Here is a 27,566-nt window from a genome sequence, read left to right on the forward strand (position 1 = left end):
TTGGAAGCTCTAACGGGCGTCTTGTCTTGTCTCTTCCTCCAGGCCCCACCCCTCCCCCGCCCCTGCCCCGAGCCTCTCCTTTGCCCCACCCTCATGTGGAAGTCTCCGGTGAGCGTCCTCCCGACGTGGTTTAAGTGACGGTGGCAGCGGCGGCTCTCATCCCATGAGCATTTCACCCGCCTGAGCGGCTGGCACGGGAGACGGTTTCTCTGGGTCTCTTTTGTGGCTGGCGCGTGGAGCCATGGATCACCCCAGGGAGAAGGAGGGCGAGCGGCCGGTGCGGAGCAGCAAGGTGGCACAGGGGCGCAGCGGTCACTCCCGGCCCTCCAGCTCCTCCGCCTCCTCAGGCGTCCTCATGGTGGGACCCAACTTCCGCGTGGGGAAGAAGATTGGCTGCGGAAACTTCGGAGAGCTGAAGCTGGGTAAGGCTGGGCGCCCCCCCTTTCCCCCCGTGGGGGTCTCTACCCTGTCTAATGAACCACCAGTAAGCTTTCACCACTCAGCCAACTGTGACCTGCAATGGCCAGATGATTGGAGAGACTCACATGCTCATTTCTTAGCATTTCTTAATAGTCTTTTTTCCAGTTTTCAGAAAGACATTAAAAATTCTATTTTTCATGATTACATCCTTTTTTTGGGAAGGCTTTTCTAAAATTTAGGTAAAATGTGGTTTATTAAGATAAATCTCTCATGTTACATTTTTTTCCCCAAGCACAAACTTACACATTCTGTCTTATCTGCACTATTGACCTGAAACACACTAGCCTTTATGTGTTCCTCATTTACCTTCCTGTCTTTTCTGAAACATTTGCTAAATTGAGGGAGCTGCAAATATGTTAATTTTGTAACTCTTGTTACCAAGGAAGGGCAAGACCTTATTTGCTTGCTGAATGGTAACTGGCTGAAGTACCTGTCACTCTCTGTACAGCATGCTGGGCTTAAATGGTGTTATTTTTGTCATGGTTACTGGTAGTATCATTATAACGCTTTGTATGCTCCCTCTTCACTGACATGAATAGCTTAAATTGCACTTATCGGTGACTCATATTGTGATCCTTTGTTCCTATTGTGACTTGTGGAAACACGGACAGCTTCTGATTGTCATCTTTTCAGAATCTTTGCTTCTCTCAGAAAGTGCTGTTAAAGATTGCTGGAACATTCTCTCGAGTTCAAATGTGGACGTTTTGGTACTCATTTTATCAGGTATATATATATAGCATTATAGGGAACAGTTGCCCTCCTATGTAGAGCTGGTTACCACGAATGAAGGCAGTACCGGTATGTTTAGCTTACACAACCGTTCGGTAAATAACTTTATTTTCCGCAAAGTATGCCCACATCCTGTGTAGCTGGATTTTATTATTGCCTGTCTGACACCTTCCCGTCCAAGGTGACTTGTCTTAAATAAGCCCTATGAGCTTAGGTGAGCTTGCGGCTCCTCGTGAATACCCCCTAGTTTCAGAATGAACAAGCTGTTATTGTCACCCCGCTTCAAGCTTGCAGCAAGCATCTTATTAACTTCATAATGAGATTTCATGCCTTTTTTTTTCCTCTTATTTTATACCAGGCATGGTTTATTTACCAGTGAAAGGAGGATCTGTTGCACTGAAACGAGTCACTGATTGTTTTAAGCGGGACCTGTAGGCTTTTCGTTTGAAAAGGAAGATAGTATACTCTTAAAGGTTTTTTTTTTTTTTTGCGCTTCTCCCTTTGTTCTTGCCTAAAAAACGGCTGTTCGCGGTTATGACTTTCAAAGCAGTCTCTTTGGTTACATACTCAGACTGTTCTGGGGGCACATCTACTTGCAGTGACTCTTGCATGGGTATCCTGAGGCAAGCGTGCCCTTTGATTTCCCTCTTGAGCCTGGCCTCTCTTACCAGACGCGTGTCAGACCAGACAACACAGCACGTCTGGTGACAGCCGGTCTCTAAATTGAGGTAACACATGCCCAGGGGTGCAGGGGTGCCTCACCTGCTCAGTCAGCATGTGGAGGTGGTTCCTATTACATAAGGGACAACTGGATAACAAGCAATAGCCCTCCCTGTAGTTCATGCATAATTATCTCAGTTAAACACTCAGTTGTCCCCAGACATGCGTGGCTCAACCAGGCAGAACTGACATACAGCTGGTAGGCGAGGCTTTTCTGAGCTCCGGGAGTGGTGATAGTACTTTCACATTTTCATAAGTGACACATTCCATTTTTAAAAATGGACAATTGTTGTTTTTTTTTCCACTTAAACATTTTTACAGCATTTTCTGCAAGCTTTTTTGCCCATTTTGTACCCGTTTTGTTGTTTAAAACCACTTTGTGCAAGCTAGACACATTAAGTGTTTATTATACTGTCTGTATACTGTATTATACAGTCTGTAAGATACTGTAAGGTCAATATTGAGATCACGATTATTTAACACTGTTACTCATTGACTTTGGAAACATCATGCATTTATTGAACTTTTAAAAAAAACTTTTTAACAGTGGATTTTCTTGAATTTTAAATATAATTCAACTGAAAAACAAATAAAAAAATAAATGTTAAAAAACCCCATAAATAAATAAATAAATTATATATATATATATATACACACACACACACACACGCCGCATTATTTATTTATCTCGATTATCTTGTTTTCATAATCGTTGGAAGCCAAAATCATAATTGAAAATAAAATTCGATTTATGGCCCAGCCCTACAGTATAGTACAGTAACACATTTTATAACTGTATCCTGTGTACAGCAATGCAGTTTGCCCAAAACCACCATGCACAGGAATGAGCTCTGTGCTGGGTATCATGACGCACTGTTCAGGCAGGTGAGGGTTTGCCTCATTCCTCCACAGTGTGGTACCTTCTCCATTCAGGCTCTTTGTGTTGATGACAGACTGTGAGAGGTGGAATAAAGGGAGCTCTAGACGGCCCACCTTCAGCGTGCACTCACACAGTAGTGTCATTTATAAAGGACCTGGGGTGAGCTGTGGGTAATTTATATGTTAATCAGCCCCCCCCCCCCTCCCCCCCAAGCCCAGGGCACGCCAAATAGTGATCTAGAGACACACACACACGACTTAATTCACGGGCAAGTGGATGGCCACCCTGAAATATCTGTTTTGTCTCCCTGTGCCCAAATACCACTGCTGTCTGGGGTCAAATGCCAGTTCTATTTAGGTGAGCAAAAGTAATAAATCTAATCTGCTGACTGGTCTCCAAGAGTAGGATGGTTTTTTTGGGCCATGTTGTGGTGTTGTGATGAATGAACTGGGCCTCTCACTAGGGCTTTACAGTTTGGTTTTCCTGGCTTAGTACTTTAGCCAGTTGTTGAAGGCAGATTGCTTCAATAAGTAGAAACTGATATATGAAGTGTAAGGTATGTGTAGGGGTATCTGGTTTGGAGATAATTATTAGGAAATGATAACTTCAGAAACTACATTGAGTAATTTACATGTGAACACTTTTCACAGGCTGTATATATACTGTAAGCATTGTGTGTAATTGGCATGTATTGTTGCTGATGGTATTCGATTTTAAATATTTATATTTCTTTTTAAAAAAGCAGTTGTGCCACGCTGTGTTTACCTGATTTGCACATGTATCCAGATTTCTCAAGCAGTTGTGTCTGATGGTGAGGGGGTAGGACATCCCACTACTATTCAAATTTTGTGTTCGTGATTACTCATACATTTGTTCTTGGCAGCCATATAATATTCAAAATAGATATGCATATTAGAAACAATAGCTTAACTGTCGAAGAAAAACAAGTTAACCAATGCCATGTGTAAGCAAAATGATAACGCGATTAGGACAATATTGAAAACAGGATTTAATAATTTATTAGATAAACTGATGCTGTGCAGGTGTTCAGATGCAGATGAATGCAGCCTCTAAAGCTGCCAGTGTTGCCACTCCACCTTAGAACATATTAGCCAGCTTGCTTGTAGTTAGCGGTAGTACTGCTACTAGCTTGTAGTTAGAATTAGTTGGCTTCTGTATTGTGGGTCAGCATGTATTTATGAATGAATGAATGATTCTGAATCATTCTGATTCTGAATGATTCTGAATTCTTGCAATATCTGTCTGCTTAAAAAAAAAGACTGAGAGATAAATATTTGGACTTTACGCTTGCCAGTAATATATTAATCGCTGCACAGATTGCTAGTATTCACGTTTTGAAATGAGAAAAACTTGAGATTATGGGATCTGACCAGGTGATCCTGAGATAGCTGTAGCTTGGTATGATTAACAGTAACATGGATGTTTTTTTTTTTTTTTTTCCCCCAACTGCCTCGGTACGAAAAATATTCCCATTTGCCTAGTATGGGAGTCGAGAACAATGCGCAGTTGAGTGATTGTGTGCCAAGCTTAGAAACTGGAAGGAAAAAGAATCTGAGAAGTTCATATTTCCAATCATCAGATGCTCACTATCTGTGACACTATCTTGCTGACAGGAATTGGACGGTTCCGTGGCATTTCAGACCTTTTGTTGGGTACTGGCCGCCTTTCCAGGCAATTTCTGAAGTGTTAGCTTTGTGATATTTGAGGAAAGGGATTTTCTGTGTTGGTGTAACTATGCGCAACATAACACAAGCAGCTCATTGTCTCCAGCTTGAAAACGATATTGTCACCTAACTGAGTCGTGCATTCCCAGATCTTGTCCCTATTTCCCTGTAATTTCTCTTATGAAAAGTGAAATTAAAAAGTGTAATTAATGACTATGATTTCTGACGTGTTTGCACAAAAACCCCCAGGTAAAGTTTATTTAGAGTAGGGCTGGGTGAGATGGCCTACAAATAATATTGTGATATTTTAGGCTATATTGCGATTATATATATATATATATATATATATATATATATATATATATATATATATATATATATATATATATATATATATATATAAATAATTTCGAAATCTCCACTTCATAAATGCTCGATATAACCCTTTAAAAGGGGGAATTCACAACCAAGTCAAACTGGTGTGATAAGACATTTAGCGCGTATGCTGAAACCGGTACGATTAGAACACGAGATTGGAAAAATTCTAGCTAATTGTAACTTTGAGGAAACTGCGATTTAATGTTAAAAATGTTAAAAATATAGCAAATGTAGCGGTGAAAACTATGAGAAGCTTAATAACGCTAATGAACATAACGAACCATGTAACTGGTCTGGAGCCCTGGAAACCCAAACCACTGCCAGACGATGGATCCAGTGTTGTTTCTTTTCGGAACCAATTCATCCGCCTCCATCCTCTGTTGCCGTTTCTGAACTCGTATAAACTCGCTTTATACAGATACAAAAACGTACGTCTCGCCTATATATGTCACACACACTTGCCCAGGAGAGTGGTCTGGAAGGGCGGGCGAGTGTGTGTGATGTATGTATGTGAGTTTTTTTCTTTTTGTGTCTGTGAGAGGGAGAGAGCCATAGGAGAGAGCGAGAGAAGCGAAACGCCAAAGCAGGTCTCATGCCGACGGCTTAAAAAAATTACGTTACAATTTGTACTTCATGTTCGCGATGTGGTCATTTACAACATCCCACGTAGAACAAGCTGCGATACATCAATTATATTCGATATATTGCCCACCCCTAATTTAGAGTGAGAAGTAGTTTTTCATCACAGGGCAAAAGCTCTGTGTGGCAGTGTGGGGCAGTGTGTGTGTGCGCGTGTATGTATGCATTTATGGGGTGTGTGGGGCAGTGTGTGTGTGTATGCATGTATGGGGTGTGTGGGACTGTGTGTGTGTGTGTGTATGAGGGTGTGTGGGGCAGTGTGTGTGTGTATGCATGTATGGGGTGTGTGTGTGTGTGTGTGTGTGTGTGTGTGTGTGTGTATGCATGTATGGGGAATGTGGGACAGTGTGCGTGTGTGTATGAGCGTGTGTGGGACAGTGTGGGAGTGGGACAGTGTGTGTATGCATGTATGGGGCAGTGTGTATGCGTATGAGAGTGTGGGGCAGTGTGTGTGTGTGTGTGTGTGTGTATGCATGTATGGGGTGCGTGGGGCGGTGTGTGTGCGTGTGTGTGTGTGGGGCGGGGTGCGTGGGGCAGTGTGTGTGTGTGTGTGTGTGTGTGTGTGTATGAGGGTGTGGGGCAGTGTGTGGGTGGGTGGCGCTGTGTGTGTGTGTGTGTGTGTGTGTGTGTGTGCGTGTGTGTGTATGAGGGTGTGCAGGGCAGTGTGGGGGTGTGTAATGTAAGTTGAAGTGTAAAGCGTTCCTCATGCTTGAGTGTAAGTGGTATCATTGGATTATGGTTGAAGACGGATAGAGTCTATAGAGCACATTGTAAAGACTCCCTGTAGTATACACATTTTTTTAAAAATCTTTTGTTTAATGCCTTTTTCTGTTCTTCAATATGTGAATGAAATTATTCCATCTGTTTCTTCTGATGTGTTGCGGTGAGTCACGCAGCCTATTGGTCATCTCTGTTAATTAGAAGTGCTGACACTTGGGGAGACATGCCCCAAGCGGAGTGGCTTCCCTGACAGCTGGTTCCGTCTCCCACTATCATTTGTGACATGAAAAACAGTTCACATCTGGCTCTGCTTTCTCCGTTGAAGGTCGAAATCTGAAGCCCTTGCTCCCGCTGCAGGCAGAGCATCACAGAAGTTGCGATATTTTGTGCAATTTGCGCAAAGATCTGACCTTCACCGTTGAACTCTCCTCCGGTGTTTAAGTGGATGGAGACGGTGTATGAGAGGCAGTTGGGTTTGTTTTGTCAATTGAAGAAACCTTGCAGATCTTACAATGTGATGTGGGAGGAAAGGTCAGATATTGTGCAGTGTGACTGTGAGCTGTGTCCTTGTTGGTAACACTCTCTGATCAACGTCACTCATGCTGTTGAAGTGTCCTCTGGTTTGCCAACAACAAGCAACCCCCCCCAGTCCCCACACCTCAACAGCCTCTGCTCCAACGCTGCGTTTAGACGGAGCACAGACGTCGAAAAGACTGATGTGAGGTTCGGCGAAGCGCTCGTTAGCATTGCTCGCATCATCCCTGTAATCAAGAGAGCCACCACGGCGGCTGGTGTTTGGAGGGTGGGAGGAAGTGGGGGGGGGGGGTGGGCGGTTGGCTGGCGGTGAGGCTCAGGCTGAAGACGCTGATTAATGGCTTATTGTTGCAGCGTGTTTGTAATGATGGTGCAACCTGCGTGCGGTGACAGCAGGTCAGAGCTTCGGTGGCAGCCACGCATGGATTACTCTACGCTTTTATTTGCGGGGAAGGGGGAAAAAAAAAAGAAATCTGTCATTCTGTTGGCTGTCACCTGCCAACCTCACTGTAAAGTTGAAACAAAGGGTCAGACAGATCCAATGCTGGGACCCAGAACCCCAGCCGATCCTGCCCATTGGGTGGATATTGTTGTTTATGCATGTATTTAGCAGGCACTCTTTTCTAAAACGACTTACAAGGTTAAAGTGGTAAACACAATACAGATCATAGTATACAGAGCAATCTGTACAAACGGTTATCAGTGTTACCAGTTTGTATTATTGAGTCTTCCTCTCCTCTCACTTCAATATACTGAAGTGAGTGGAGAGGAAGACTTAAATCGCACTATGTTGAAAGAGTAATTCATTAGAGGAAGTTGCGTCATTGTCGTAGTCATAGTGACTGACAACAATCTACACTGCAATCAGAATTCACTTAAGAATGAGTGATCGCAGCAAGGGCGTAAGGCATATGACAGGTCTAATCCCTGGGAGCCAAGTTTACAGGTTGTTCATTCCACTGCCGGGAGGCAAAGAGAGCCATCAGTATTGCAACTTTTGCATCAACAGGTAATCATAAGTAAAAAAAAAAAAAAAAAAAGTTCCAATACTGATATAGCCAAGGCTTCGCTCAAAAGATTTTTTTTTTTTTTTTATGTCTCCTACTTCAATCACTTTGAGATCTTGCTCATTCCAAAAGCAGTTGAAAGATTGCTACCTCCCTGCAGAGCGGCCTAATGGAGAGTCTTCGGAATGCGTTGTATGCTTGAGCAAACCTTGCGAGCACTCTTGTTCATTGAAAGCGGTCTGCTATATGTGGATTAATGTTCCTTCTTGCTTTTCCGTTCTAGGTAAGAATCTCTACACCAATGAATACGTGGCCATCAAATTGGTAAGTAGTATTTTGTCTCTTTTGGCTTGTCATGTCTTAATTGGAATGATGGCCTTTTAACTAGAACTCAGGAGAAGTGTACTTCTAATTTCTAATTCAAATGAGGATGGACATAAGTACGTTTCACATATATAAAGGAAGTTATTAATATGGGTGATATTGTATTGAGATGACATGTATGTGCTTACCTGTGGAGATGCTATCCCAGTAACAGGATATCACTCTTCCAGGTTGAGTTAATGGACAATAAGTTGTTTTCTAGTGTTTACCCTTGATCCAGAAGCGAAAATCTTTCTGCAATTAATAAAACCCAGCCCGTATGGTCCAGATTGGCATGATCGTTATTTAGTGAAACCTGTTAGTGTGAGTTTTACTCAGTGGCTGGGGAGGGGAATCGCTTAAGATTGTCAGGTTGTCAGGGCAAAACATGCTAATACTGACATCACGCCGTGGTATTTCACTGCTGGCCCCTGTTCAGAGGTTTGATTCTGAGTTTAGATACTGTGGAGTGGAACTGAATGGCAGATGGACCATTGTGGCACACTTCTGTGATTGGTTAACACCGATATCTAGACACACCCCCTCTTAAGTTAAATACTTGACAAAGCTAAGTGCGAATTCTGTCAGTAGTCTTGTTCGCCCTGTGCACAATTAGCACGGACTGAAAACATTTATTTTCCCCTGAGATATGGAAACCACTACCTTTTCTTGACATTTGTGGTTTAAATATACTTATCGCTGTCAGAAATGCCTGCCTAACTGTTGTTTCTCTAAAACGGCCTCCCGTGTGCAATGTGCTTCCCCGTCAGTCTTGCTGTAGCAAAAGCTTTTCCACAGTGAGAACAGCAAATGCTTACTGTCAGTAAAGGTGCATGAGCAGTAGCGGCTTTCATCTACCGAGAGGTGGAGGATTGAGAAGGTTTAGCAGCTTGAAAACAAGTGCTGCTACAACTGGTTATAACCTCCTAAAGTAAAAAAAGCAGCAGATGCATCATCCCGGCTCTGTGAAAACACACCGGAGCCTGCGCTGCATCTGCGGACACGCTGTGCTTCTGCGAAAGGCCCCGTACAGCGACGCGCACAGTACCTGTGAGGGCGGGGAGGGGAGAATGTGAGTGTGCCCCACCCCCCAGTGCCCGGGTGAGAGGCCGTCACAACGGGAAATGAGTCGTACCTTTTCGGGCCACACGTCGGGCAGAAAAATGTGTGGTATGGCCCGTTGCTAGGCACGGGTGGGCTCTCCATGGAGATAAACACGGGCTGGTGGAAATGCCAGCTGAGGTGTGTCTGGCAAAGCAGCGCCTCTGGAAGTGACTCACGGCACTCTGATTGTCCTCCGGTGAAACGGCAAGCTCACAGATAAGCTGCTAACTCTGTTTCAGCTGCCGTCGGGGGGGGGGGGATGAACGCTGCAGTGCTCAGAGGTTCCTCACTGTCGGAAAACACATTCCGCTTCTCCAAAGCCCTTCTGCTTGTGTTGCATGTGTTTTTTTTTTTTTTTTTTTTTTCCTCTCCCCCACAAGGTATTGCACCTGAGTCATAGTAAATGAGTGCTTTTTATCTGATGCACTCTGCTGTTTGTCTCCCTCCAGGAACCCATCAAGTCAAGGGCACCACAGCTGCATTTGGAATACCGATTCTACAAAACACTGGGAAGTACAGGTAAGAGACTCGCAGTATGCCTTCCCCCCCCCCGGTCTGCTTGCTGGATTACATCATCTTGGCTGGAAAGGTCAAAGGGCACTTGATTTCCCCAGTATTTGTACCGCCGCTCCTTTTCTGCTCATTGTTTGCGGTCACATGGGAGGAAAAAGGCGGTGTTTTATTCCTAGTTCTGTTTTATTGAACGCGCTGATGCAGTGACAGGTATAGGCAGTCATCAGATGCACGTGTTATAGGTCATGCTGCTTGGGTGATGTGTTTGGGTTTTAGTGGGAGGGCACCAGAGATGATATGGCATGTAATTAGCACAGTACCCTTTCCTTAGATTTCTTAGTGCATATAAACAATCATGTGTAAGTATGTTGTGAGGAGGAAAGATATATTCTTTCCCACAAATGCTTTGTAGCTCATCTGAAACAAGGTGACAATCCACTGGGGAGCTGTAACATCAAAGCAGGATTCTTTGCTAAAACACTGAGGCTATGCAAGCTGCATTATTGTCTTACAGATGGTGAGAGGTGCACACTTAAAAACAACACGGTGATACGCAATTAAGAGGATTACCGTGATACAGAAAAATATATGCTGTCAAATTTAACACTTTAAAACGCGTCACTTTGTCACAGGGTACATGTCATATCAAATCAGGCTGAAATTATGGTGGAATTAGCGCCAGTATTTACTACATCAGGTGAATGGATTCCTTTATATATATATTGTTACTGTAGGAGAATTAAATCCATAGGTATTGTGGAAGATTAACACAGATGTCATTTTCTCACGATATCTTGAAAATAGATGTAATTAATAAGGACAGCGGCTTTGGCTTTCGCTTGTTTTGTGGCTTACTGTGAAAGTTCGGAAGAAGCGACTCTGTGTTTTGACTGTTTACCTGAGTGACGGTTTTTCCCATTTACAAATATTACAGAAAACAGGCAGAATTGATGACAGGCTTGTCACAGAGTGTGTTCTGAAATAAGTGCGATAAAAACAATGGAGACCCGTTTCCCGCAGTTTTAATGTCTCCCCGGGCCTGTAGCAGTGTGGTGAGAACAGCGAGGAGGGCCTTTCCGAACATGTGTCTTGGCTGCTCCTTTGCGCCATTTGAAGTTGCCGGGCAGGTTTTTGTTCATTTATTTATTTTGACTTTTGTGTAGGGAACCGCTGGAAATGTCCCAAGGCAGTGCGTGCAGACTTGAATTGCAGCGCTGTTTTGTCACTCTTTTGAAGTCGTGCGGAACGCATGATCTGCCACTAATCCACCTCTTCCGCACACCCTCTGTAGCCTAGCGCGTGTTTCACAGTGGATGCTAGTGGGTACTAGGTCTCTGTTTTACAGTGGATGCTACACATCTACTGTAGGTTTTACCATGGGTGATAGGCCTCTATTGTAGGTTTTACAGTGGATGACAGGCCTTTGTTTTACAGTAGATGATAGGCCTCTATTGTAGGTTTTACAGTGGATTATAGGCCTCTGATTTACAGTAGGTGATAGGCCTCTATTGTAGGTTTTACAGTGGATTATAGGTCTCTGATTTACAGTAGGTGATAGGCCTCTACTGTAAGTTTTACAGTGGATGCTACACCTCTACTGTAGGTTTTACCATGGGTGATAGGCCTCTATTGTAGGTTTTACAGTGGATGACAGGCCTCTGTTTTACAGTAGATGATAGGCCTCTATTGTAGGTTTTACAGTGGATGACAGGCCTCTGTTTTACAGTAGATGATAGGCCTCTATTGTAGGTTTTACAGTGGATTATAGGTCTCTGATTTACAGTAGGTGATAGACCTCTATTGTAGGTTTTACAGTGGATTATAGGTCTCTGATTTACAGTAGGTGATAGGCCTCTACTGTAAGTTTTACAGTGGATGCTACACCTCTACTGTAGGTTTTACCATGGGTGATAGGCCTCTATTGTAGGTTTTACAGTGGATGACAGGCCTCTGTTTTACAGTAGGTGATAGGCCTCTATTGTAGGTTTTACAGTGGATTATAGGTCTCTGATTTACAGTAGGTGATAGGTCTCTAATGTAGGTTTTACAGTGGATTATAGGCCTCTGATTTACAGTAGGTGATAGGCCTCTACTGTAAGTTTTACAGTGGATAGTGGATGTTAGACCTCTAGTGGATGCCTTACAGCGTAGGGAAGTAGAGAGAAATGGGTGATAGACCTGTATGTTTTACAGTAGATGAGAGACCTCTAGTGCATGTTTTATAATAGAGGGAAGTGGGTGGTAGACCTCTGTTTTACAGTGGGTGGTAAGCCTCTAGTGGATGTCTTACAGTGGAGTTAAGTGGGTGATAAGCCTCTGTTCTACACTGTGTGTTAAATCTCATGTGTGTGTTTTACAGTGGAGTTACGTGGGTGATAAGCCTCTGTTTTACAGTAGATGATAGGCCTGTAGTGGGAAGTGGGTGGTACACCTCTGTGTTTTACAGTGGGCGGTAGGCTTTTGGTGCCTGTTTTAATATTGAAAGAAATGAACAGTAGTCTTTGGCCACATGTGGTACAGTGAAGTGTTGTTTTTTTGGCTGCCTCTGCATATTTTACATTTGGTTGCAAGCCTTTGCTGCTTGCTGTGGTGTTGAATACAGTAGCTGGTAGTATTACATCATTAAAATGGGCCCGTTTGACAGGGAGTGTTGCCTTCAGGGTTTCTGCAGGCCTCCATTGGAAGTCGGGGATTTTTTTTTTTTTCAATCTCTTGTCTTTTTTGAATATTTTAAGTGGTGGTTAGAGCTCGCAAAATGTTAGGATTAAAATGAGAAGCACTTTCTAGTTCATTGAATCACCTGTTTTTACTGAAATGGTTTTGTTGAAGTAATGGCGTTTGTGGGCAACATTCGCTTACCTGACATAATGAAAACCACGTCTCTTTCCACTTAGAGAAGTACAGACAAGGCCCAAAAAGCTTCCCACGCATCCCCACCTGTTATATTAGTAGACACGCTCCTGGGATCAGGGCTGGGAACTTGGCAGCGGTGTGATGAAGCTCATCTTGACAAAAATATGACTAGCAGACATGAGCTACATGATGGAACACAAACTCCATTAATACACACAGATAGAACAGAGACGACAGAGTGAAACCATGACTGGCTGTAGGCTGTAGCAATATTAAAGTCCATTTAAGTGATTACCTAGGTGCTCGGGAGGCTATAGCTGTTTTACAGCTGTGAATTATGTGGTTGGGCAGCTCACAGTAATTTATGGTTGTTTATCACTAAGAACAGAAAGTTTCTGTGGGTGTTCCTGCAATTAGGCTTTTGAGTGGCTATGTACTGTGTGTGTGTGTGTGTGTGTGTGTGTGTGTGTGTGTGTGTGTGTGTGTGTGTGTGTGTGTGGTTGCTGGGGGGAATTTCTTTGGAGATGAAGTAAGCTGATATAGTTGTTTGGACTTGGAGTAGCTTGTTATATGGTACTGTGCATGCGCTTCTCATTCGAGACTTGGGGAAAAGGTTTTGTTAATAGCAAGCCACCTCTGTATGTTTATGTTCCTGTTTCGTATGGTATACAATCGGTCCTTATTTCGGAGTTTTTTTTTTCTTCTAAGATTGTTATTTAATGGTTTCATATATCCATAAATGTGTGTGTTGATGCAAAGTGGCAAGTATGGTCAGAAATGAACAGTAGTATCAAGATGGGCACTGTCCTTCAGCCGGTTGGCCCTTGAATGTGAAGCCGAGTTCCCAGATAGTTCGGTTATAAAGATCATACAGGAGATGAGAGGGGTAACCTCCTTATATACAGTTTGTGATAGCTGATGAAATGGCTGTGTGGAACAGGTGGCTCATTGGCTCTGAGGCAGTTTAGATAGCACAGTTAGAGCAGGAAGGCGCTTTGCTGCTCCTCTGGGTTCTTGCACGCACACATGCTCCTAAGCTGAAAGCACACAAGCGCAGGTGCAGAAATGAATTTCCTTCCTGGAACATTGATAAGACGTTCGATTGATCTCCCTGGGAACTGCAGGTTTGATTGTCTTTCTTGTGTGAAGGAAGATATGAGAGGGAGAGAGAGAGAGACACACAGATGAGGTTCTGTCACTCTCTCCGTTTTGTTTCCCCTTTGAGCCGCCGCCGCTGTCTGGTTTGATCTGCGCGTTTGCAGAGCCGTACAGGAAGTGCTGTTTCACGCATCACAGAGAGCCAGTGTGGCAAGGCTTCCTGAGTGGCTGGTGCAGTTGATGATTGCGTTAATGAGTTCTGCATGTTCCTGTCCAGGCCGTGGCACTCAGCTTGGCAGAGTAAAGGTCATCTTTAAAGCTGTTCTCATGGTGTTGTCCTGGTGGGAAAAAAGTGAAGTTGGAAAGGAAAAAAAAATGAGGTGGTGGTGAGATGTGTGATGGTTTTCTCCTGTCCTGTGGCTTTGAAGGTCTGTGTCACAGCACCACAGCAGAAACGGAAAATTTCATTTAAGAACAGTAAGTCCCCCCCCACACACGCACACTTAAAAAATCATAGCTGAAAACTGTACTGTACTTGTGCCTTCTACTCAAGAAATATTTCACTACAGCGTATTTTAGGAATTGAGTCTGACACCACTGGGCCAAGGGCTGGATTCCCAAAGGGCCGATAAATTTATCAAAGGACAAATGAGTGGGCAGACATTTTCATTTTTACAGTGGCAGCAGGACAAACATCTTTTTAAAGCGAGGCATGGTTCTCAGCAGAACTGATAGAAAGCCCCAGCAAGACAGGATTATTTCAGTTACTGTGCTAAATAAGAGAAGAGGTAGATGGTTTTTTCCTAGGTGAGATTGTTAGCACGTCACTAATTGAATGAGTGTTGAGAGTGTTTGGGGGAAAAGAACAAGTGATCCATTTTTTTGGTTAAAGCTGACAGCACTTCCTTTTGTGAGTTGATATTGACTGCCACTTCCGTTGGTGCAGTTTTGTCTGGTGAGATTAACCCCATGTTTCTGCTTGCACTACAGACAGGGTTGAGAATTACAGAGGATGTTTGGACGTTATGCGAGTGTGAGATATATGAGAATACTTACAAGTTGTCAGGAAAGAACAATAGGTGTTAGAGTCAGGGCAGGACTCATGTATTTACACCGCGCTACATCAGCGAAGACAAACAAGCTTTATTTGCTTTCTTCTTTAAAAGTAGTCCCGTATTCCTTTCCCATTACATTTCCAACTGGCAAAGGCTGCTTCAGCTCGGAAGTTGGTTTGGTCTTGCCTGCGTTTAAAAAGCGCATTGCTGGGCCTCGAATACCACCCAGCGCTGTGTGGCACTTCATCTTCAGAGTAAACCAAAGAGACCCCAAAAGCCACTTTGATGCAATCAGCTTGAGGGGGAACGCTGTCAAATTCATTTGTTTCTTATTTAGTAAGTTCTCTCCCCAGCCGGAAAGAAATGGCAATGTAATGCCAAACGCATTCATGTCCCTGGTGTGTCTTATATGCGCATACAACACCAGCTCCGTTGTAGCCAGTTTGGGGAGGTCTTCCGTGTGCCCACTTTTAGGAGCGTAACTTTAAAAGCATGAACCTCATTTCACGCTTCTGTGGTGGCCCAAGACGAGCGCATTAAATATATTATTTGATGCGTGATATCATGACACGTAAGCCCTAAATATTTTAAGTACCTGATATAAAACGGATCAGGACAAGGCCATGCTAAATGGGAAATCTTCTACCGTGGAAATGACCATCGCTGGAGTCTCAAATTCATGCCCACATAAATAAAAATGTTTCAATTACTCTTTTCCTCGCATTTGTTCAGTCAACGTTAGCGTACTCATTTAAACAAATTAAATGAATTGGTCCTCCAGACAACAGAGTAAGCAGTGAAAACAAAATTACTGATGAATTATCTAGCAACTATTAACAAGAAAACAGACTGAAAGCTTTGCTCAGTGCCTATGATACAAAAGTGCCTATGCGCTGAATGGAGCATCATGGCCGTATTAAAATTCCACTTCTTCTCTCATTGTAAAAGCCGTCACAGGAGTGCACTGCAGCCAGCAACACAGATCACACCAATGAAGTGAGGTGCCAACATGCTGGATCTTTTCTAAGCCAATACAGTTACTGGGTCTGTGCACACACACACACGCTCACACACGGACAAAGACGCTTACATTACATTATAGCAGACGGTCTTAGCCAGAGTGACGTCCAGCACAGAAGAACAGAAGTGTATCCATTCTATTTAAAAGAGCAACAATGTCAGACCAGTCTAACAACACTCCCAAACCAGTGAGTGAGCATACCACTATTCGTACACACACACATACACACAAACAGACAGACATTTCCAATATTAATTGGAGTGTTGACTTCTGTGTAGATGAGTTAAACCCACATATCTATCTTCTCAGGCTGGTGTGGTTTCAAAGAGTGGTCTCCAGCCCTAGGAAAGCTTTATGTTTAAGTCTTACTCGCATCCTAAATTAACCACAAAGTCTTTTTTTGTGCATGCCAACGATCAATAGCCAAAGTAATAATGTGGTTCAGATTAAGGAGCTGTGGCAGGCATGCAGCCATTTATGTGTGCAGGCAAATGAAACCTTAATTACTCTCTGATACTTTCTACCTCACAAGGAACTGCGTACTGTACGATCAAATATTGGTCTGATTAGTTTGCTTATGACTAGATTATTGATTTATAGTTGTGACCAGCAACCTTTAAATTCCGCCCTGCTTGACAACCCCAGGACCACAGTGTGCATGTGTGCTTTAGTTATTCACTGGAAAGCTGGGTTCTTGGCACTTGGTTAATAATTAGCTATCGAGGGTGTGCATGAAATTAGCTCCATTTAAAAGGTGCCGTTCTGTTGAAATACTTTGAACCTTGGCCTTTCATGTCTGTTTCCTATAAAGGGAAAAGCCCCATGAACCCATCCAGTGTCAGAAGCACAGCGGGCATGCCATTTGCTCATTGAAATTCTGAATATTTTGTTCTGTGCTGTCTTCCGATTTTGTGTATTTCTCCCAAGGAGGAGAATTCAGTTTGCGTTGCCGGTAGCAGAGAGGAATTGTAGGCTGTGTTTGACAGGAGTTTGTGATTCGGCTGGAAGTCTGTCTGGGCAGAGAGTGTGCCAGGGGCAGTCACAGGTGGGAGCCCCATATTTGAGCAGTTGGTGCGGTGTCACAAAGGGCTGGCAAGGGCTCAGTGGAAGGGTGGGGTGAGGTGGGAACGCCCAAATCGGGCATCTTCTCCTCTTCCAGCCAAGCGGAAACTGATCAATTATTTAAAGCTCTGGACTGCCTCAGCAAGCAGTAACCTTCCTCCTGCTCCGTATGAGATAAACTGACCCAATTCCGGCTCAGCTGGGCCCCACCTTGTGACCCTTACCCTCTCTGGTCAATGAAGCAACCCAGACTGTGTGGCTTTTATCCTAGGCGACAGGCCCTGGCATGTGGGCTCTCCTCACAGACAGTATTTCTGAACTGTGCATTCATTTGTCACAGAAGAACATTTGCAGCGGGCGGGAATTTTTGTGTCAGTGCTAAGGAGAGAAATCAGAGCACAGTTCCTTTTCGGGTTGCCGCTGTACATCCTCATCCGCCCTCAGCAAACAGAAGAAACGGCCAGCTGATACAGCATGCATTGTGTGCAGAAACTTACTGTGGAATTTGAGTCAGTATTACACCACTAAATATTGATGGCATCTTTGAATGTATTTAGAGATCGACACTGACATTCACTTTGTTTTTCTGCTGCTTAAAGGATCTGTTTCATATTATGTATGTCCAACAAAATCTGGAGTGCTCATAATAATATTTGGCCACACGCGAAATGTGTTCATGAAAATACGATGTTTGTCAGTGCTGTTATGTATAACCGCAAACAGAGGTGATGTTTCCCTTGGTTATGTTTTCTGCCTCATTTGCACCAGTAGACACATTGAGCAGTTCACTGTCACAGACGTGCAGTTCTAATGCGGGCCCAAGTTGTATGAGGTTGAGGCTGGAACTACACCCACCCACTTATCGCTTCACACAAACCTCATGCTATGTGTGATTGCTTTCTATTTACAGTCCAGAACAGTTACACAAAACTATAACCTCAGTTTTCATTTGTATGACTTTTTTTTTTTTTTTTTTTTTGTTCAAAGTCAAAATGCTTGCAATCAAGCAGTGACATACATTAACAAAACCAGTCAGTCCTTTATTAATTTGAAATTCGGGATTTGTCTTTTCCTTTTGTACAAAATTTGATTATTTGATTTCTTGATTTGTTTATGCGTTTATGCAAAAATGTGTGTGCGCTGCGGCAGCATGCTTTTTCTTATTTTCAGATATGAGCCATTTTTGCCGTTACTGAAAAGTGGAACATAACTGTGCTGAATGATAATTTCCTATCCAGAGATGTATAGTTTTCGTAAGTGATTTTTCACCTGGTTCACAGACCCAGTGCCACCCATCTTCCTCTGATGGATTGGTCAGCACCCTCTTGAATGGCCTATGACTGTTTCAGTCACAACGTGCTGAAATCTTAATAACCTTTCCACAAATGGCAGACACAATGGAGGCCTTTACAGAGAGGGATCTGATGGGAATGGGCTGTGCAAAAAATGATGGCAGTGGCCTTTACCTGTCTCTCACAGTGGGAGATTAGGTCTGTGCTGCTCTGTGTGTGTCTCTCACAGTGGGAGATTAGGTCTGTGCTGCTCTGTGTGTGTCTCTCACAGTGGGAGATTAGGTCTGTGCTGCTCTGTGTGTGTCTCTCACAGTGGGAGATTAGGTCTGTGCTGCTCTGTGTGTGTCTCTCACAGTGGGAGATTAGGTCTGTGCTGCTCTGTGTGTGTCTCTCACAGTGGGAGATTAGGTCTGTGCTGCTCTGTGTGTGTCTCTCACTGTGAGAGTGTGGGTCTGTGCTGCTCTGTGTGTGTCTCTCACAGTGGGAGATTAGGTCTGTGCTGCTCTGTGTGTGTCTCTCACAGTGGGAGATTAGGTCTGTGCTGCTCTGTGTGTGTCTCTCACAGTGGGAGATTAGGTCTGTGCTGCTCTGTGTGTGTCTCTCACAGTGGGAGATTAGGTCTGTGCTGCTCTGTGTGTGTCTCTCACAGTGGGAGATTAGGTCTGTGCTGCTCTGTGTGTGTCTCTCACTGTGAGAGTGTGGGTCTGTGCTGCAGCACCTATGCTATGCCTTACAGTGAGTGAGCCTTATCAGGATGTGTAGGCACTGTGCGTGTGCGCGTGTGTGTAATGTGTGTCCAGCGTCTGGCAGCTCTCCCGCAGTGAGCCTTTTGAAGAGCTGCTGAAAGTCCTGTCAGCATGATGAATCACCGCTACGCTGGAAAGGTGGCACCCAGGATCTGCACGGAGCGCTGCCAGTCTCGTGGCACCTGGGAATCGGCGAGCTGATTAAGATGGCTGGCAGTAACGGCATTGTAATGCTACACCTGTATTCTGGTTAGAGCAGGGACGGGCTTCGTTTACGAGAACGCCACAATTGCCCACAACACCCCGTGACTCAGCAGAGTCCAGAGGGAGAGAGGTCTCAGGCACATCAGTCTTTACATAGGTCTTACTTGCAGTCATATGCCGCATAAGGAGGGGGAGTCCTTTGTATGTTGCTATACGGAAATGCATAGTGCCTGGGCTCCTCTGCTGAAAATCATTTAACACCATCAAGGGGCATGATGGTGTTAAATGATGGTGACGCTTACATCATCACAAACGCACATCAGTCCCAGGTTGCTGTGGCAGAGTAGTATAATGGAAAGGACACATTACTTCTTTCCGGAGGGATGGCAGGTTTGAGTCTTGATTTTGGCGCTGCTGTCGTGCCGGGCTTAGATCGAGAGAGACGATCCTGTCTTGAATCACGCCGGTAAATATCTCCTGCGTATAAATGAGCACTTAAAAAATGTAAACAGTGTGCGCCGGCGTGGGTAAGGGCGTCTGCTGAGCAATGATTCAGTGCTATGTTCCTTTCTGGAAAACAAGAGCAGCTCACTGCGCTCTTTGTGTGAGCCGTCTTTACCGGCAGGGCTGATGCAGGTGCGCTATAGGTCAGATAACAAAGAGCAAACAGCGGTTGATTCGCACACCACCGATCTCCTGGTAACAGTAGGAAAAGGTCAAAAGGCGGTTTCCTGTTGGAAATATTTATATATTTTTTTTATTTTATTTATCTCAATGAGAGCTGTGGAAATATGCACATGCAATATGTATTACACAATACACATGTGGACATAAATATATTTTTATCTTATTTTTTTTTTTTTAAAATGCAATCATCCTGCTTACCTATTTATTTGTACTCTGTTTATTGAATGTCTAAGTAAATTAATGAGGCCTTCATGCTTTCTAACCATTTTTAATAAACAATAACCTAGTTAGCATGTTTTTACAGGCCAGATTTTTGACATGGCACTGATATGGCCTCATGATGTGAAATGTGCTGCACATGCAGTTGGTTGTGTGTAATGTCCCTCTGCATGGTTACACAACTGTTACATAAAGCGGAATTTGTGATTCATCTCCCAGGATTGATTTAGAAGCTTCGTGCTGAGGGTCTGTGAGAGCATCTCACATTTTCCCTAATCGCATCTTTCCTCCTGTGAGATGGATACTGTGATACGTACAGCTGATTAGGCCACAAGGCTGTGCACTGGCATGTGTGTGGTGTGTGTGTGTGTGTACGTGTGTATGTGTGTGCGCACAGTTCTGTGCTACCCTAGGCAGATACTGCTGCTGAGGTGTCAGGTAGAGAACAGGCCCCTGTAATCTCATTAGGTCTCCAGGACCTGCTTCCCTTGCACCCTCTCCAGGGTGACAGCCTCCCTCCCACCCTGGTTTGGTGACACAGTCCCTCAGCGTGCCCCTGCTGTCTCCGAGCAGGAAGCGTGGGTGTAGAGAGAACACGAGCTTAGAGCAGCGGAGGCACATTGCACGGGCGCTAATATGGTTACTTCCCCCACCGATTGGTATAGATGATTGTATAACAGACCGGCTGAGTACGTTATATTCCCGTCTCTCTCTCTCTCTCGCTGTCTCTCTCTCCCTCTCTCTCACTTGCACACTCTCTTTCCTTCTCTCTCCCATCTCTCCCTGCCCTTGTCATGCTCTCCCAGCCCCTCTGTGGGAGAGCGGAAGCGTTGATTGGCTCAACCACGTTAAGGTAGAGCCTGGATAGAGTCCCGCCCCCCGATCAGTCCACTGCTGCCTCCTCCCACTCATGGTTAATGGATGAGTTCTGGCAGGAGAGGAGCTCAGTCATTTGCGTGTGCTTGTGTTTGCATTCTGTTTACCAGCCCCCCCCCCCCCCCCGCACCTCCTCCTTACGGCTGCATGCCACTTTTCCTGGCACTGATTTTCAAGGAGATTCCCCCATCCCTAGCTGGGCGAAAAGAAGACTTAGTACTTTGTAACCCAGAAAAAATGCAGTGGGTGTGCATTGTATGGGCGACAAGACGTTTTGGGCGCTTAATTTTGTTGCTGTAGCAAGTCAGACACTGGCTCTTTCTCTGGGAACAAAGCTTTTATGCACTGAAGGGCTGGTTTCATTATCAGGGCTTTTGTTCTTTGAAAGCTGAACTACAAAATGCAGACAAACAGTAACCAAACATGCCCTACAGGACTGTAAGATGCTGAGAGTGTAATTGGCCAATGTTTTTTGGCCCTTCCCGTTGACATTATGTCAATGTTTAAGTATTATCTATCTATTGTCTAACACCTGCTTAGCATTTATTGTGTGTCACTGATTGCCTGTTTTCGATTGGGTGTTGGGTTGACAGTAATTCGCACTGAGTTTCGCTCACTAACATGGTTCGGCTGCAGTCAGCCACATTTGGCACATCTGGGATGTCTGAACACTCTTCTAGACAGGTGAGCAAATGGAGGCAGGTGTCGCCATCCACCTGCTTTACCTGTGACCTGAGTAAACATCTGAAAACTTATCGTGTCGGCTGTGAGGGGAGACGCACACTGAATCAAGAACAGCGCTAACAAACCCCTTTCAGATAAGTCTGAATGGATTTGCTGAGCGCTGCACTCACGTATGTTATATCAGGGTTTCCACTAGGATTTTTTTCCTGCTGGTTTGGTGTCCGGAAAGAATTTATTTTACCGGACAAATTTGAAACTTACTGGTCACGTTTCAATAACAGTCTATGTTACAAACGCAACTATTAATGTACACCTAGGTTGACGAAAGAATGACAACGACCTCAAATCAGTTTGACTATTTAACGAACAGTAATGATTAAGCAAAACGAACAATAACGATTGAGCAAAACCTCAACATTCGCCGCTAAAATGTAAGCTATTACGAAGCATCTGTAACCTGTAACATCTGTAGCCTGTTAAAAAAAAAAGGCTAGGCCTACATGGCATCAAATGTAGCCTATAGGCTACCAGATAACATTTTATTTTCGCCTTTTTTTCATTGCGGCAAAGTTGAAATTTTTTAATTTATCGTTTTTTTTTTTTAATATAATTTTTTTTTAATAAATTTTTTATAAAGTTTGTTTTTGCCTGTTCTGCCAGTTTACCAGCAGATCATGTCTGGTAGGGAGAAGCCATTAAGATGAGATCTCGAAAAGCATGCCTGCCTGGTGTTTTGATTTTTTTTTTTTTCCCTTTAAAGGCTGTGGGCATGCCCAGACATGACTTTCAGACAGTGTGGAGCTCTTGGGCTGTGTGCAGCCTGAAAGTGGACAGTTACACCAGCCCAAACATCAGCAGGTCTTGCACCTAATGTGGCATGCTGCTGGGCATTCAGCAGCAAAATGGGCTGACATAAAGTAGCGTGTGAACAATGTGGAATAAACCCAGACGCAGAGATGCACGCAGACTGGTGTATGTTGTACAGCAGCCGGTTTTGAGAGCAACACCTTTTTGAGGTATTTAGAAGACCCGGCTTAATGTGTATTCCTGTCCAATGTAGGTAAATGGAATTTTTATTAATGCTGGAGGATAAGATGTTTACCGCCAAGTGCATTATTGATGAGTAATGGGATTACACAGCTTCCTCGCAGTGCCAGGAGGTCTGTAGCGTGCGTGATCGTTCCGGCGCTCTCCCCTCCCCTGCTGGATGGGCTCTCCTTGGCTCTGAGAGGGCGAGCCTAGTTTAAGGATATCACAGGTAACGAGGACGTGATTGTGGGCGTCCCCTTAATGGTTTACATTACTGCATTTGGGGGCAGCCTGCACCGCTTTTTTAATTCTTGCGCCGAGCAGCTGATGACCTCTTCAGAAGTCTGGCAGGTGGCTGGGAGGGCAGCCAAAGTCCTCGTCCAGCCACTTTTCTGTGGCTGAGTGTGCCACTGACTGCGTGTCAAAGTGACTGACTTGGACTGGGTTTTTTTTTTTTTTTTGGCTTTGTGTGTGAGATCAGTTCTGAAAAGATGACTAAGTGTTTTTTTTTTTATTTTAGGACGGAGTGAACGTTTCAGAATGATGCGGTGCGCTTGTGTTCCTTTTTGTTGTTCTGATGTTTAGAAGGGCTCTCTTCACCCTCACCAGCCAAAAGTGCAAATTGCTGTGGGCACAAAAATCCATTATCACCTTCTGTGTGGGCGACAAATAGCCCCCCCTGCCTCCCCCACCTGGTTCTGTAAATCTGGCTGAGTGATGGTAAGGCTAGTTAGCTGGGGCCAGAGCCTGTTGGTTGGCAGTCATCTGGGGGGGGGGGGGGTCTCAAATATTAATCCCTGGCTCCCCTCGTCCCCTCCCCTAGGTAGAGAAGACCTCCCCTTTTTTGCTTCAGGTTTGGTCTCCTTGTGCACTTTGAAGTTGCGCCCTGCTGTGCAGCCGTTTCCTGATTGGCTGCTGGCTGGTCAGCCTCCCGCGTAGGTGTCTAATTGGCCGGTAATGCGGCATGGAGTAGATCTCCGCACAGCTGGCTGTCAGCACGATAGGCCGCTCTCCCCCTGCCTGCTTCATGAGCTCTTTATTTGTGGGATAATTTATCTCCCCTCCTCCTTGTCTTTTTTTTTTTTTTTGAGGGCTTTTAAAAGGCTTTGATTATGATTGCTGGAATCTCTCCAACCCCCTCCAACACCCCTCCCGCCACTGCTCGAGCCACCTCTGATTGGCAGTTGCTGGTCACATGGCCTGAGGCTCTAGGGCTGGAGATTGAGACTGGCCTGCCGCGTGGCTGAGCTGGTGACATAAACGCTGTCCCAGGCGCTTACGCAACACGCTGTCCGTCCTCGCAGTGACACGGTAGCAGCAGCGAGTGCCATGGAAACGCTCGCCGCCACAGACCGCGGGCTGGAAAAGCCAATCCCTGAGAGGCGGAGCCGACTCTGCCCCGCGCTGCGTTCAGGGCCTGGGTGATAAATTTCAGTCCATTTTTAGGTGCGGTGAATCCAGGTGACCACATGACCACAGGTGCTCAGCAATGCATTATTAATATAGACCCAGCTTCATCTGTGGGACTGCAGTGCTCCAAGAACTAGGTTGCCTGCCCTTGGAGCCGTTAACGTCTCCAGGAAATGTGGAGTGTGAGCTTTTTTTTTTGGGGGGGGTGTTTATGTTTTATTACCCCCATTTGTTTGTGGTTGCAGTCTTTGGCGGCTTTGAGGACCAGATGGTCCCCATGGCTTGGCTGGTAGCAATTCTAGATAGTGAGCGCTGTTGAGGCTCAAAAAGCAATGTTTATTTTATTTTTTGATAAATACTGACCTAAACCTGGAGCTCTCAACATTGGTGACTTGTGGCTGTTCAGAGACGAAACTTCATAGTCAACCGATTAGTTTACCTGGAGTTTCGTTCCCTGTATGTTTAGGATCTGCTAGCGGACCTATGAGAAATTAACCTTAATTCACAGCTGGTAGATCCCTGCTGATGAAGCTTTTCTGCCCTCAGTATTGAACATCACATTAGCCACCTCTGGCCCTCCTGAAGATCTCAATAGTTGCTTAGCTCAGCTTGTTGGGAATCCTAAACCAAGGATATTATAGTCTGTAAACAGGCTCCCTGGAGTTGTCCTCGGACTTAACTGTTTCACTATTTCCTGTCCTTGTCATGTCTTGATAAAATTGGTTTTAGGAGTGCTCGGGCCCTGCAGAAGACTTAGAAGAATACAACTTGAAACCTGTGCATTTTTCAAATGCCTGTCCTGTCTGTGCCCTCTAATTCAATCAGTAAAGCTCCTCTCCACTGATGGACCAATGCAATTATGCAGACAGCAGATCTGAGTTTATCATTGCTGAAGGAGAATGTGGAATGTCTTATTTTGTAGTCTCAACTTGTACTTGTATTCTTTTTATAGTTTTGTGATTAGGTACAAAGTATTGCTGTGCACTTTGCCTTAGTGTGTCCACGGTTAGAGTGTGCTTGTCCTCTCTGTGTGTGCTGAATATGTGTGCATGCGTGCGTGTGTGTGTTTGTGTGTATGTATATTTGTGCATGTGTGTGCGTGTGTGTGCATATATATTTGTGCATGTGTATGTATATTTGTGCATGTGTGTGCGTGTGTGTGCATATATATTTGTGCATGTGTGTGTATATTTGTGCATGTGTGCATGTATGTGATTGTGATGTGTGTGTGTGTGTGTGTGTGTGTGTGTGTGTGTGTGTGTGTGTCTCTGTGTGTATGCATATGTGATTGCGTGTGTTTGCATTGATGTGTACGTGCATGTTTGCAGTAAACATACAGAAGACACATAAAGGTGGATTCGTCATGTTGCACTCTGAGCGCATTTCGGTTTGACTACAACACATCCTACATTCCAGTGACAGCTCTTTTATTGACACAGAAGCTGGTCTTCTGAGCCAACTTTTACAATAAGAAAATCGATTCAGGCACCCCCAACGCCTCCACCCCAGTGTGAGTCCCCTGTCAATCAAGTGCAGTGGGTAATATTGACATATCTGTTATGTCTGTTCTTTTGCTAAAGCCTTAGCCAGTGCTGGTGATTTGGGCCTGTCTGCTGCTCCATTCACACGCTGGTATTTGATGCCCCTGCGTCTGTATCTGTCCACGGTTTAGGCAGCCATCTGGTCCCCCGCCCTGTAGAGTTATTCTCTTAGAGGCTGCTGTATAGTGAAGTAACGTGGGCAGAGACCATGGGAGGTAGAGGAAGTTAAAGGCTGACCAAGCCCTCATTCCCCTCTTGTACAGGCGAGCTCTAAGCCCTAATAGGAAGTGCCCGGGCTCACTGTCACCCGTGTCTGGTTAATCAATACCCAGCGCCAGCTCTGAACTCTGCCCCCTTCCTGCTCGGCCACACCCCTCTCGCTGCCTTGGCCCCGGTGCCCGCCCGTTTCTGGCAGGTGTTCAGACTGTCCGGTAATCACCCAGAGGAGGGGGGAGAAGCGATGGGCTGCCCCGCCAGGCGCATCCTCCGGTCTTCTTTCACTCGATTCCCGGGACTTAATGACAGGTGTGGTGTGGTTGAAGGGGAGATTGTTGCCATGGTGAGGAGCTTTGTGCCTCACATCAGAGCCTCAGGTCCTCAGATCTGGCCCTGACCCTCCGGCAGCTCTTCCCGCCCGCCCCTCTGAATCCTCTCAGCGGCAGATGGTGTTTTGTGGGCGCGCAGAAGTAACACAGACTCGACAAACCGAAGCTAGCAGTTTGGCCATCTGCAGCCCGGTTTCAGACCATGTCGCTGTCTGTGAGCATGAACGATGTAATTACTCCCTGAATCAGTGGTACTGAGCTGTCCCTTTTCCTACAATCTCCAGATGTATGTTGTACAGTGTAATAATCTCCAGTGCCCCTTATCTGAACGGGCTGTGACATTTGGCATGCAAATAAAGCCTGTGTTACAGCCACCCTGCGTGCAGTGAACAATTTCGTCTGACAACTGTGCAAATATATCTGTATTCAAGCCAGTATTTGTTTGCTGGAATTGATTATTGTTATTATTTTTGCAGGTACCATTATGTGTGGAGGCATGGAATGAGTATTAAAAAATTGTAAAGTGTGCGCATGTGGCAAATAGTCAAGTAGGAAATCACGAGCAGCACAACCTGGGCAGCGTAAGCTGTGGCCGAGTTTGAACAGTTTATTTTTAAAACTAAATAAGGCAACAGGAGCTGTCTAAGCATTTTTTTAAAGGCGAATCCCTGAGAGGGTGTGGATAGAGTGTTTGGGTAAATATAATATCGCGCCATCAACAAAGACGTCTCCAGCACAGCCCGCGTGAACGCAGTCTTTAACAAGTTATTTTCTCTGTGGCAACACAGGATTTGGGCCTTTGCCGCCCCTGATTGTCATTGAGCTGTGCGTCTCCAGCTTAAGCAGTCACCTCACATGGCTTTGGATTGAATTAGCGGAGCGAGGAGCCGTGTGCAGTACGCTGTGTTTACTGTGGTGCGTTGCGTTGTCTTCACCTTTCTTGCACGGTGCGTTCTCAGGCACAGACAGCTGCCGTTCAGCCAATGAGCTCGGGGGAAACTGCATAAATGTCAGGGAGAGGCGTGGAGCGCCAAAAGTGCTAATTGCAGCGCCGGCACAAGTTTGTAACGCATCGCCCTCGCTTTTCGCTGGGCCTGCTGCGTCGTACCCTTTCCTGGGCTGTGTGTGGCGGTACCCTGCAGGCAGGGTGACACAGCGAGAGGGTCTGCAGGCCAGTCTCCGGCAAACTACAATAGCCATTAGTCCTGCAGGACTGGTAACAGTGGCTCAGGCAGACACCCAATCCGGAATCATCCTTTCTGAGCACAGGAGGGGAGGGGCGAGCCCAGCCTCTCTCTCTCTCTCACACACACACGCACACGCGCACACGTACACCGTGTGATTTATTAATAGGGCAGTGCATCATTGACCGTGTTCGTCATGATAAGATGCGTGGCACAATGAGGACCAAAAATAGCACCTTTTACAGTGCAAATGCATGTCACAGTGCAAATAATGGTGCTCTGCGTCATTGTACAAACATTCCTCTGCC

At 45.1% G+C, this 27,566-nt stretch overlaps 1 protein-coding gene and 1 non-coding gene across 3 annotated transcripts in view; both read left to right on the forward strand.

Moving 5' to 3' along the window:
• Positions 1-153: 153 nt before the first annotated feature.
• csnk1g1 (casein kinase 1, gamma 1) overlaps positions 154-27,566 on the forward strand; it is a 46,944-nt gene continuing 19,531 nt past the window's right edge. For both annotated transcript variants that reach the window (XM_036534740.1, XM_036534741.1), the window contains exons 1-3: positions 154-422; positions 8,056-8,096; positions 9,689-9,758. In XM_036534740.1, the coding sequence (XP_036390633.1) occupies positions 242-422; positions 8,056-8,096; positions 9,689-9,758 (292 nt within the window). In that variant the 5' untranslated portion in view covers positions 154-241. The remainder of the gene's footprint in view (positions 423-8,055; positions 8,097-9,688; positions 9,759-27,566) is intronic.
• On the forward strand, positions 9,001-9,142 carry LOC118782516. Its single transcript, XR_005005158.1, has one exon. It is a non-coding gene; the product is annotated as a small nucleolar RNA SNORA47 (small nucleolar RNA).

Source organism: Megalops cyprinoides, chromosome 8 (genome assembly GCF_013368585.1).
Source record: "Megalops cyprinoides isolate fMegCyp1 chromosome 8, fMegCyp1.pri, whole genome shotgun sequence".
Lineage (NCBI taxonomy): Eukaryota > Metazoa > Chordata > Actinopteri > Elopiformes > Megalopidae > Megalops > Megalops cyprinoides.